This window comes from Henckelia pumila, chromosome 3, assembly GCF_033568475.1.
Source record: "Henckelia pumila isolate YLH828 chromosome 3, ASM3356847v2, whole genome shotgun sequence".
In the NCBI taxonomy this organism is placed as follows: Eukaryota; Viridiplantae; Streptophyta; class Magnoliopsida; order Lamiales; family Gesneriaceae; genus Henckelia; species Henckelia pumila.
The window spans coordinates 140,656,610-140,669,087 of record NC_133122.1 but is presented as its reverse complement, the minus strand read 5'-3'; the positions used below and the strand labels follow the sequence as shown (position 1 = coordinate 140,669,087).

Below are 12,478 nucleotides of genomic sequence, written 5' to 3'. Positions count from 1 at the left end.
CAGGAATATTTTCAGATCTTAAATCACGTCTCAATATTGAAAAATATTAACTCTTAAGTCAACATTCTTAATGATATTAACAAATCTCATATATTCTTTTTCAAGAATATTTTACATCATATATCAATATTCTTCAAAAATATCGACAAACTTTATATTTGAAATTAGATAAGTATTTTTCACAAATCATAGGTCAAAATTCTTCAAAAATTAAGATAAATATCGGAATATCAATATTTTTAAACAAACTTCAGACTTTGGATCAATATTCTTCGATAATATTGATAATATTAGATATTATATCATTATTGTTAGCAAGTCTTATACCAAAATTCTTCTAGGCAAATCTTGGAAAACTTGATTCTTCATAAATATTGACAGATCTTCATCTTATATCAATATTTTTCATAAATATGGACATATATTGAGTCTTATCTCAATATCTTTAAATAATATTGATAAATCATAGATTTAATTTGAATAATATTCTTCAAAAATATTAACAAATAATATATTGTATATTAATATTTTTCAAGAAATCGATAAATCTTATATACTATATCAATAATTTTCAAGGATATCGATAAATCTTATATTTTTCATCAATATCTTTCAGTAGTATTAAATATCAATCATTTCAAGATATTGACATATCAATAATTTTCAAGATATTGACAATTTTATAATATGCTATATCAATACAAATCTTAATCAACATTCTTCATGAATGTTGATAGGTCTAAACTCAATAAATATTTTTTTTTTCAAAAAATTGATAGATATTTGATTTTAGATTGATATTCTTCAGGAATACAAATTTTATGTTGTAAATCAATATATAAATATATATATAATATATATATATGAGGAATATTGACATATTTTATATCTTATATTATATTATATTAATACTCATCGGGAATATTAACAGATCTCAAATCTCAAATCATATATCTAATATTCTTCATGAATATAAATGTACATTTAGATCTTAAATCATAAATTTGGATTGAATAAAAATTTTAACATCAATATTCTTCAGGAATATCGATAGAACAATTTAGATCTTGCTAAATTTTCAAACATAAAATTATGAGATTGTGCTACTTCAAGAGCATCAATTTTAAACTTGAATATTGTGCTACTTCAGGAGCATTAGTATAAAACTAGAAGTATTAACATAAAATAAAATTTGTGCTATTTCAATAGCATCAATATGAAATCTGCATATTGTGCTTATTCAAGAGCATCAATATTAAATCTATGTATTGTGCTACTTCGGGAGCATTACTATAAAACTAGAAGCATGAACATAAAACTAAAATTTATGTTATTTCGAGGAGAATCAATATAAAATCTAAATATTGTGCTTCTTCGAGAGTATTCATACAAAGATAAGAATAAACTTTTTTTTCTCTACCTTGAAGAACATTCATGTTAATAATGTATTATAAATTTAATGAAGAAATATGAGATAATGAAAGACGACAGAAATACAATAGAGAAAGATGAGTGTCATTTATATGAACTAAACACTTTTATTTATAGGGTGCAGGGATTAGTGTATAAAAAAAATATTACAATCAAATCAATCACTTAAATAGAATCTATATATAACATATTTTACGTTTTTCTTATTTTTAAAGCAAAGATAGAATTTTTCAATACTTTATACTTTTTTTGACGTAAACCTGTAATTTTTTTACGAAATATCAGACATTACAAGATTTACAAGCCAAATGGAAAAGGTCCCAGACACCCAACAAAATGGTGCAGGAGCAAGCAAAATTGGCTAAAGAGTGGGACACCATATTGGTCGTTCTGCTAACATGAAAAATCGATAATATATTCAGGTCCGAAACTAAAGTAATAATATCTAAAGCACAGAGACCCACATAAATAAAATCATCACTAGACTGTGTGATTGCTTGCACTGCCAGTAGTGAATATGATGAAATACTCACCTCTTGAAGTCCTCTTTCGTGAACAATCTGAAGTCCTTCTCTAATTGCCAACAACTCTCCTAGAACAACCGAATCTGCAGGCATCGAGATAGATTTTCCGAAAGCCACAATTGGTTGACCCTCTTGATTACGCACCACCCCACCAATACCACAACAATTAGCATTCACATTAAAGCTAGCATCAACATCCAGCCGAAGTTGCCCAACAGACGGTGATTGCCAACATTTTGGAGAAGAGGACTTCATCCTGTGTTGTCCAAGATTAAGATCTTGTACTGCCTGCTTATAATCACTTAGCAACACTTGGCCCGAAGCAATAACATTCCTCAAATCTCGAGTCTCCCCTCCATGAACAACCCTACACCTCTCCGCCCAAATCACCCACATGTGACACACAAAAGCTTTGACCTGACTGCAACTTGGGTTCCCCATTAACTGCATGCAAAAATCTCGTATATCCAAGGTCCAAAAGGATTTGAGAGAAATCCAAACTTCACTATGTTTCCAGAACCTCTTCAAAGTCGGACAGTATAATAATGCGTGGCTTGTAGTATTCTCAGAATAAGAACAAAGTGGGAATCGGTCCGAACTCGGTACATGGTGGGAATTCAGATTAGAGCCAGTGGGAATAATATTATGAAACACTTGCCGCCAAAACACCTTAATCTTCGAGGGGATATATAGCGACCATATAAACCACCACCAACTCCGTAACAAAGCTTGGCTCGAATGATGCTCAAGGGGGTCCTCGATCCCAACACTTAATCGATATCCACTCTTTACTGAATATCTTCCCTTTGGTTCAAATTTCCAAAATCTATGGTTCTCAGCTTGGGTTCCAGATAACGAAATTAAGAGTATTTGAGGAGCAATATAAGGAGATCAGACACTCTGAATTAAACTCTCATTCCACTGGGAGTTGTTAATCAGTGAGTGAACCTACGTGCCAACTGGAAGCTGTATGGAATTTATGGGCACCCTGGATCGCTCGCAAAGACGGAATCCATTTATCCTGAAAAATATCAAGGGATTTTCCATCGCCAACTCGCCAACAAAGCCCAACCTCCAATAGATCCCTACTCCAAATTAAGGAGCGCCAAATAAAAGACGGGTTTGTTCCCAAGGGCGCATGCATGACATCCAAATGTTTAAAATAGCGAGCTTTAGGAGTTCTTGCCACCAAGGAGTCTGGGATCATGATAATTCGCCACATCTGTTTTGAAAATAGAGCCTTATTAAATAGCTATAACTTCCGAAACCCCATCCCTCCATGACATCCAAATGTTTAAAATAGCGAGCTTTAGGAGTTCTTGACTGTAACTTCTTGTTCGCCAGTTTGTGAGATCTTAAATTCCTGGACAAGTCTGGCAATGTCTTCCAAATCCATTAAGCTTGAAAGGAGTGCTTACCGCTCAGATCATACCCTCTGGATGAACGAGCGAAGAATCCAACATGCACGTAGATCAGTCGGATCTTCTTACAATCGTATTAATTTGGGTTACAGATCTCTCACTTCCGCCTAAGACAATCCGTTGCAGCAAAGAGGGGTAAATCTACCACCGTTCAATTCTTTTCCTCCAGTCTAACACATGAATCTTTCTTCCATTTGCATTTTTCTTCAATTTCACAATTAAGGGCACAAGATTTCAGAAAGTCATGAGTTTAGTTTGTTCACGATTTCAATTTTTTTTATCTAGGGCACGGTATCAGCACGCTCATTCGCCTAAACCCGTTGCACCAAAGAGTAGGTGAATTTTTTTGTCGATTTCTATTTTCTTCCCTAATTTTCATACAAATTTAAGGTTCTTATTTTTCAGACTTCAAATCGACATCATAGACTATAAATAGCAAGAAGTACTCGTCACTCGGGAGTCAAGGGCCTCTCAAATTTAGGGAGACGCCCTTTTCTCTGTAAATTGAGTAAATGTGAGCTTTCTTTGAATTTATAAGTCTCAAAAGATTTACAATTTTCATCGATAATTGGAATAACAATGATTGGCTTCTCATTGGTTTTGGTTTGGCAATCTTATATGTTATTGTTTGCACACAAAAATTGGCTCCAGTGGGTTGGTTGCAGGCGTGCCAGACACGTGAGTGCCAAATGAAAATATAAATAAAAAATAAAAATCTAACTTTTAAAACCAAGCGAAAATAAGCTTCGATTTTGTCGTCGGTCTCAAGTTCACTGGTAAAATGTCAAAGAACTAAAGTGAACTGCAAGGAGAATTATTAATAGCAAACGAAATATCTATTACTTGCTACTGAAAATTCAAAATGACAAGTGTTTGCCATAATAACTACAAAGGAAATTGTTGTAATAATTCGAGGAACCCAGCAAAAACAAGCTAAATATGTACGCTGAAATTACTGAAAAATAACAAGATGAATGTATGAAATATTTGCAGAAATGTTGCTATAAAATTCAGAGCTTTTGGGGCTTGAAGTGTTGTTGTGAATGCCCTTCTCTCTCTTTTGCCGATTCTCTTTTATTCTTGTTCCTGCGTGAATAACTTCCCACTCTTCATGGAAGTGAGCCACGTTTTTCTTACCACTATTCTTGCAACCACTTTTGACTTGGTCTTGATTTAATTTGAATCTCATTCTTTCATCATTTTTGCCGCTTTTCTTCACAGACTTCAACTTGGGCTGAATTTATTTGGGCCACGGCCATTGGGATTTAGAGTAAAATTTTTAGGTTTCTTTTGGGCCAATAAAATGCTTTATTTTATGGGTTAACAATTGTCCCCTGCAGGTTGATGGCCCGCTGGCCATCGAACCTGGACCATGAACCTAATTCTTCTTTTGGACTTTGCACCTGAATTGTTGGGCTTTATGAATACGGGGAACTCCCGATTGGTTTTTATCTGGATAAACTTTGTGATTTTTCAAAAATAACATCGGTGATCATGCTCCTCAATTTTTGAATTGACTGATCACGTCATCCCAGCTTGATTATTATTGCTCCTTCGATTTTCGCGCTTCTCTCTCTCTTTTGAGCTCTTTGTTTTCGCTTGTTAATAACCTTGAGCTGTTTTCTGATCTCATCCTTTTTATTTCCACAACACATCAGTAGCTTAGGGTTTTGGTAATTCGTTGCTGCTCCTCCGACTGGTAAGATGATCTCTCTCTATTTGTTCTTTTGTTAAACCTTGCATAAGCAACAACAATGGACTAAAATAGGATGATTCACCTTTTTTTTGGGCAACATTTCTTTGTTTTCCAGTCATGGCTTCTACTCCTCTTGGTTTGTCTGAGGTTCTCGAGAAGCTGGAAGTAATTAGGTATACATATTTTCCTTAGGTGTATGATTGATTTCACCACTATTAGGATTTTGGAACTCCCATCTTCCCAATCTGAGTTTTTGTTTTTTCCAGGCCATGAAACCCTCTTTCCATCAAGCCCGAATGTATTAAGGTTTTAGCCACCATGACTCATGCTCCCTATGTGGAAGTTCCCTTACCGCAAACCGTCTTTTCCAACATGTTTCCTCTAGCTTCTTTATCCACCTCTTTTTTGCTCCTTACCAGTTCCTTACAACCCCCTACCAAAGCTGCCAAGTTTAAATCCTGGCCTTGTTTCTCCCTGGAATGGGTCATTTGGGTTGACAAGTTAGAACCACATTTTGGGGATCTTTGGAAATCCCAAGGCTTGTATTACTTCATCCAGCTTACTAAAGGCTTGTTTCCATTACAAACCAATTTGTTAAAAACTGCGCTTCGTTTTGGGCTCCTCCTTGCAATGCCTTCATGTTCGCTAGTGGGCCAATGACCATTACTCTTCATGATGTCCTTCGTTTGCTGAGGCTTTCGGTCATTGGCCTGGATTTGATAAGTGTTCTCTCGATGCACGATGTTCCAAATCTCCCAGATGAGTATTTGAATTATACTTCCTATGCCTCTGTAATAGGAAACTGGTGTACCTTTTCTGATACCCCTACTGCTGAGGAACATATTTTGTTCATATGGGTACTTGTTTGTAAATTCTTGTTTTGTCCAGCTTCTGGTCGTCCTTCCACTGAGTACCTATCTCTCGCACGTTTGCTAAGTACTGAGAATGTTGCCAACTTAGGGGTTATGTTTTTAGGATATGTTTATCGAGGGCTGAGTAAAAGTGTTCTTGACACTCCCCTCCGTAAACTTCAAGGTGTGTGCTGGTTCTTGCAATTGTGGCTCTTTTCCTATTTTTTGGATATTAATAACCTTCCTTTCACTAGCATTAATCCCTCTAATAGCAATGCTTTAGCCTATTGTATCACCACAGTTTCTAAGGACTTTTTAATGACTTTCTTCAATACACTTGGAGAAGAGGATTGCTACTATCTGCTAGTATATCTCAATACGGAAGATTATCCATGGATTCTTCGCTTTATGTCCCATCAAAACAAATCCTTTCCTCAAATTGTGGATGAGATACGGATTTCTTGCCTTCATTTGAAATTCTTGGTCAGCAGTTATACCCTTGCTAATGATAATGCCACCCTCCCTTTTGAGATATACAACCCTTTAATTGTGGCTCGACAATTTGGTTTTCCTCCTATGGTACCCGAGAGCCGTCTCTTCTTCCCCCGACAACTGACTAAGAGTGTTTGGGATGAACTGGTTGACCGTCGCTTCTCTTTGGCAACTGCCAAACTAAATGTTGTCTGGGGATCTCTCTTTCTGGCTCCGATTCAAGAAGTTGCTCGTGATAGTATTGTTCCTTTTATGTCGTGATGGACTCCGAAGTATCAGGCTCTTACTGCTGTTTTGGCGATTCCTCCTGGTAACATAATACCTTTTGATTGGAATTTTAACTTGATCTTCATGCTTATGATTATATTTTTCTTCTTTGGAGCCCAAAATTCTGCCAAAAAACTTAAAACCATGGGTGATGGAGTTCCAAATGAGTCAATTCCTGCCAAGAATAGAAAAAATACTCGAGTTTCTAAACGACTAGCCATGCAGTCCTCGCGCAGTTTTGAGGTTTTTGTAGATGAAGATGATAAAATATCGGTTTCTTCTATTCCTTCCACTATCAATGTTCCTGGTTCAACTGTTGAAGTGAACCAGCCTCAAAGCTTTGTGCAACCGAAGAACGTGGCATTTCCCATAAAGTCATCAACGCCTGCTGATGTTGCTAAAAACATCCTTGCGGCACAGATCCTCACATACATTCCATCAAATGTTCTTCCCCCTAACAACATGAACATTCATGGGAAATTCTCTTTTGGTGAACAAACCTCGGATATGGTCACCGCTCCGACCTCTTATGTGGTAATTGTTCTCTTACAGTTCCTGTTGTACTCAGGTCGGTGGTATGTCATTATTTTGCATTACTTTGTCTCAGGATCACACCTCAAGAATAATCCAGATGTGCACTCTTCCTGATGTCACTATGGATTTAGACTTTAGCTTTTTGCAGGACTTTAAGAGTGAATCATTTCCTGAAATTTCAAAATATTCTGATGTAGAGTTAGTTTCTCGTGCTACCAACATTGTTAAATTCTTGATCCACCAGGAATTGTTCGCACTAACTGATCAACAATATCAAGAACTTATATCTGCTTTCCAACTGCTTCAACGTTCCCAAGGATTTTCTGAGTGATCTCCCTTAGGTCTGGCTTCTCATTCTCTTCCCTCTATTATTTCTCAGGTCCAAGATGCTGTGAATAAGCATGCAGAATCTTCTGCAAAACTCGAAGCTTTCAAAGCTTCTAAAGAAACTTGAGATGCTCTCAAGAGTGCCTGAGAAAGTGATTTCAATAAATTGATTGAGGTGGGTCAAAGCTTTGATGCGTGGAATAAAGCATACTGCACTTGAAGAACGAACTTGTTGTTCATGAATCCAGAAAAGCGGAGTTACTGGAAGAAGGCGAGTATCTCAAGGCACAAATAATGACTGTCGATGAGGAAATTCGGACCAAAAGGAACCAACTGATGAATCAAAGAGATGATTACCAAGGATGGAACAAAGCTTTAAATGAATCTGTGACTGTGCAGAGAGAATGTAAATCGAAGTGGAAAGAACTGGCAGCCGCACTTGGGTAATTTTATTGTTTCATGGAAAAAACAATATTTTCATATCTTTTATATGTTTTAACACTATTATGGCCAAAAGAACCGTGGCCGCTTTTTGAATGCATGTGCGTGCGAACACTTTGATTAATTTAACCATTCGGGTTAATGGTATATTGTACCTTATAATACCTGCACATCCTTCCAGAATTATTACCAATGCACACGATTATTAAAATTGGCTACTTAGCCTACTTTATTTATTTATTTACAAATATTTACAACGATAGCTTTCAAAGTTATTTACACTAATTTCAGTTTATGCTCTTCACGCATGCTAGGGATATATTGCTTTAAGTACCTGCCATTGATGCATCTTTTGTGCAGCTTCCCTTCCACACTAGCCAACCAATAAGCGTTCCCATCTAGTACTCGATGAACCTTAAATGGTCCTGCCCAGTTTGGAGACCATTTTCCCAATTCACTGTCTTTAGTTCCTATAGGCAATATAACTTTTCACAGGAGGTCTCCTTCGTGGAATGACTTACTTTTAACCCTTTTATTATAACTCCGAGCCACTTTCTCTTTTTGAACCATTATGCTATTAAGAGGTTGCATTCGCATGTCATCGAGATCCTCTAATTCTGTGATCATAGCTTCATTGTATAATTCAGGGATTAAGTGATTCTGCATAGCTATTCATAACGATGGAACCATGATTTCCATGGGTAACACAGCTTCGTGCCCATAAGCTAGCGCAAAAGGACTTACCCCAATTGCAGTTCTCTTCGATGTTCTATATGCCCACAATGTTTCGGACAACAACCTAGGCCAATCCCTTGGATTGTCCTCCATCATTTTCTGCAGAATTTTGATCAACACTTTATTAGAATCTTCTGCTTGTCCATTAGCCTAAGGGTAATATGGCAAGGAACAATGTAGCTTAATGCCATAATCTGCTGCAAAATCTTTAACTTTTGATCCCACGAACATGGTTCCTTGATCTGTAATGATGGACTTTGGTATACCAAATCGGTGTATAATGTGTTCCTTGATAAAGTCAATCACATCTTTTTGCTCCACTTTTTTCAACGATATTTCCTCTTCCCACTTAGTAAAAAAATCAGTGGACACAATAATGAAACTATGGCCTTTAGACGAAGAAGGGTAAATCTTTCCAATTAAATCCATGGCCCATCCTCTGAATGGCCATGGCTTTACAATGTCATACATCTCATCGGCAGGAACCCGTTGGATATTGCCATGTTTTTGGCAGGGTTGAAATCCTTTGGAATATCTGATACAGTCCTTCAACATTGATGGCCAATAGTACCCATGCCTCCTCACGAGCCATCTCATCTTAATCCCCGACTGATGTGCATCGCACATACCCTCATGAACCTGTTTCATGACTTACAATGCCTCGGGGAACCCAATGCATTGTAGTAGCAACCCATCCTTTCCTTTTATATATAGATCACCTTCAACCAATATATAGTTAAGGACTTTCATCCTCAACCCGTATGGAACTGATTTTTCAGGGAATTGTAAAGCTTTTTTCAGCTCTTCTCTCCAATCTCGTGCCAAGTTAACATCCATATTAACATTTTCTACCTGTAATCCCCTTTGTATGATGGAAGTGTGATTTTTCTTCTGAATAAGCACCAATCTATGGATGAGTTCCTCGGACAGTCTTAACCCCGACGCAATCTGGACTAGTTCATTGGTTTCCCAATTTTGTTTTCTTGGTACATATTGAAAGTTGATCTCTTCGAAATCATCAGCCAGCTGTGAAGTGGCTGAAAAATATGGGGTCAATGATAAACTGGCGCATTTGTATTCCCCAGCTACTTGCCGAAGTACCAACTGTGAATCCCCAATCAGTTGCACGTTCTTGGCTTTCAAATCCTTGAGAACCTCCAAGCCAATCACCAGTGCTTCGTACTCAGCTTGGTTTTTGGTGCAGGGGAAATCCAAATTGAAGGATAAATCTGTTTTTGTTCTGGTTGGGGATATGATTATTACTCCTGTGTCTGCAGTTCCTTCAGTGCTGGATCCATCAAATCTCAATATCCATGGTTGTTCTTCGATCCCATACACCGGAATTTCCATATCTTCTTGTACTGACTCGTCAGAACCTGGATGATGAGCTAAAAATCTGCAATGTCTTGTCCCTTCATGGACTTTTGAGGGTAATAAACCAATGTGAACTCTGCTAAAGATAATGACCATTTACCAATTCTTCCTGATAATACAGGTCTACTAAACATGTACTTAATTAAATCAGTTTTTGACACAACAAATACAGTTGACTGAATTAAATAGTGCCTCAATTTGGTACATGCATAAAACAAATCCAAACACAATTTTTCAATAGAAGAATATTTACATTCCACCTCATGAAGTGAACGACTCAAGTAATATATAGCCTGCTCCTTGTTTTCTTCATTATTTTGGGCTAGTAAACACCCTATTGATTCTGGAGCGGCTGCAATATATAATTTAAAAAGAACCCCATATCTTGGAGGCATCAATATTGGAGTTTTAGACAAATATTATTTTATCCTTTCAAATGCTTCTTGATGGTGACCTTCCCATATAAATTTTTCTGTCTCTTTGAGCTTCAGCAACTGAGAGAATTCTTTAGTTTTTCCTGCCAAATTGGAAATGAACCTTCTCAAGTAATTTACCTGACCAAGGAACCGTTGGAGTTCCCTTTTACTTTTAGGCTGCTTGGCCTCCAAGATGGCTTTAGACTTGTTCTGATCTAACTCAACACCTCGCTGGTGCACCAGAAAACCCAAGAGTTCCCCGCTTTAACTCCAAATGCACACTTCATTGGATTCAATTTTAGATCATGTTTCCTCATCCGTTCAAAACTTTTTTTCAAATGTTCCACATGATCCTCTGTTTTTTCCATTAATTCACCACGATATCATCAATGTATTCTTCAATAAAGTGGTTAATCATATCATGAAAGATTGCATTCATTTCTCTTTGGTAGGTTGCACCGACGTTATTTAATCCAAATGGCATCACAAGTCATTCAAAAGTGCCAATAGCACCTGAAAATCTGAAGGCCGTTTTTGTTGTGTCTCCTTCATCAATATTTATTTGGTTGTACCCGGAGTAGCCATCCATGACGATAATAGTTCATTGTTGGCCACCGAATCCACAAGCATGTCATCTATCGGCATCACATAGACGTCCTTTAGAGTAGCCAGATTAAGATTCCTAAAATCAATAAAAATTCTCAGCTTTCCATTCTTTTTTATCACAGGAACCACATTTGAGAGCCACTCTGCATATCTGATTGGCCTGATGAACCCTGCTTTCACCAATTTTTCTATTTCTTCTTTTACCTTTGCTTCTACTTCTTTGGACATTCTCCTCCCTGGTTGTTTATGTGGCTTGAAATCATCTTTGATAGCACTACAAGAAAAGGTGAAATACAACGCTTTTTCCGCGTTGTTAATGTCACCAAAAAAGCATTGTCGTAGCCAATGATGTAAAAGACCATGCTCAAAGACAACGCGAAAAAAGCGTTGTCGTTTTGGGCAAAGACAACGCATAAAAAGCGTTGTCGTTTCTGGAAAAGACAACGCGTAAAAAGCGTTGTCGTTTCTGGTAAAGAAAACGCATAAAAAATGTTTTCATTTCTGGTAAAATACAATGCATAAAAAGCGTTGTCATTTCTGTTAAAGACAACACATAAAAAAACGTTGTTTTTTTTAAATAAAAAAAAATTAAATCACAAATTTTCAATATTATAAATCACTCAAAATTCCAAAATTTCTAAAATAAAATTTAATATACAATCTTCAAATATTATATATCGTTCAAATATAAAAAATAATCGAATTCTAAATTAATGAACACTAGGAAAAAAATATGCATTAATCTTGAAAAATTTTGATTACTCACTTCAGCACATGTTAGCATCCCGAGCTTTCATAAAAGACGCAACAATCTTTTTTCCTTTAATTCGTAACTCCATACTGTAAATTATTAAAAATAAAAACAAACATAAACCAAATATGAATAGATCAAAATAAAAAATAAACTTAATCACATTTGGCAGCAGAGAACGGTAACTACGAATTACGAAACTCAAAATTCAAAATTTTAGAGCACTTTGACAAATAGAAGCGTTGTAGCACTATAAAGCATGAAAAATATCGACACAAAACCTTAGAGATTACAATCAAGTCAAACCAACTCTATTTGCAATATGGAAACTTTTAAAAAAAATTACACTAAACACTTGCCTTATTTTTCAATTAAAAAATGGCCAAAAACTAATAAGCTATATTTAAAGAATAGATCGATAAAAAATTAGTTCTAATCATCCCCTCATTCTGCCATTCTTTGTGTCGAACTTCAATTTTTCAGACAAAATATGTACCAACATTTCATTGTCTCTTTCTCACACAATATCTTTAACCAAAATCCAATAGAAGATGTAAATGTCATATGCTAGTTTCATGAATAATAATTCAAATGAAAATGCCCATGTTCAAA

General features: G+C 36.1%; 1 protein-coding gene across 1 annotated transcript; it reads right to left on the bottom strand.

Annotated features, from left to right (window-relative positions):
- Positions 1–9,370: 9,370 nt before the first annotated feature.
- On the bottom strand, positions 9,371–11,343 carry LOC140889627 (uncharacterized). Its single transcript, XM_073297347.1, has 2 exons — positions 11,082–11,343; positions 9,371–10,095 (listed from the first exon to the last, which is right to left on the bottom strand). Exons 1-2 carry the CDS (start codon positions 11,341–11,343, stop codon positions 9,371–9,373), a joined length of 987 nt encoding a protein of 328 aa, XP_073153448.1.
- Positions 11,344–12,478: the final 1,135 nt, after the last annotated feature.

Excerpts from the sequence above, each read along its gene's own strand:
- LOC140889627 (XM_073297347.1), bottom strand. The coding sequence starts at position 11,343 with ATGTCCAAAGAAGTAGAAGCAAAGGTAAAAGAAGAAATAGAAAAATTG. Across the intron at positions 10,096-11,081 it reads GTCATGGATGGCTACTCCGG|GTTCTGACGAGTCAGTACAA; the intron begins GTACAACCAAAT and ends CTCATCATCCAG.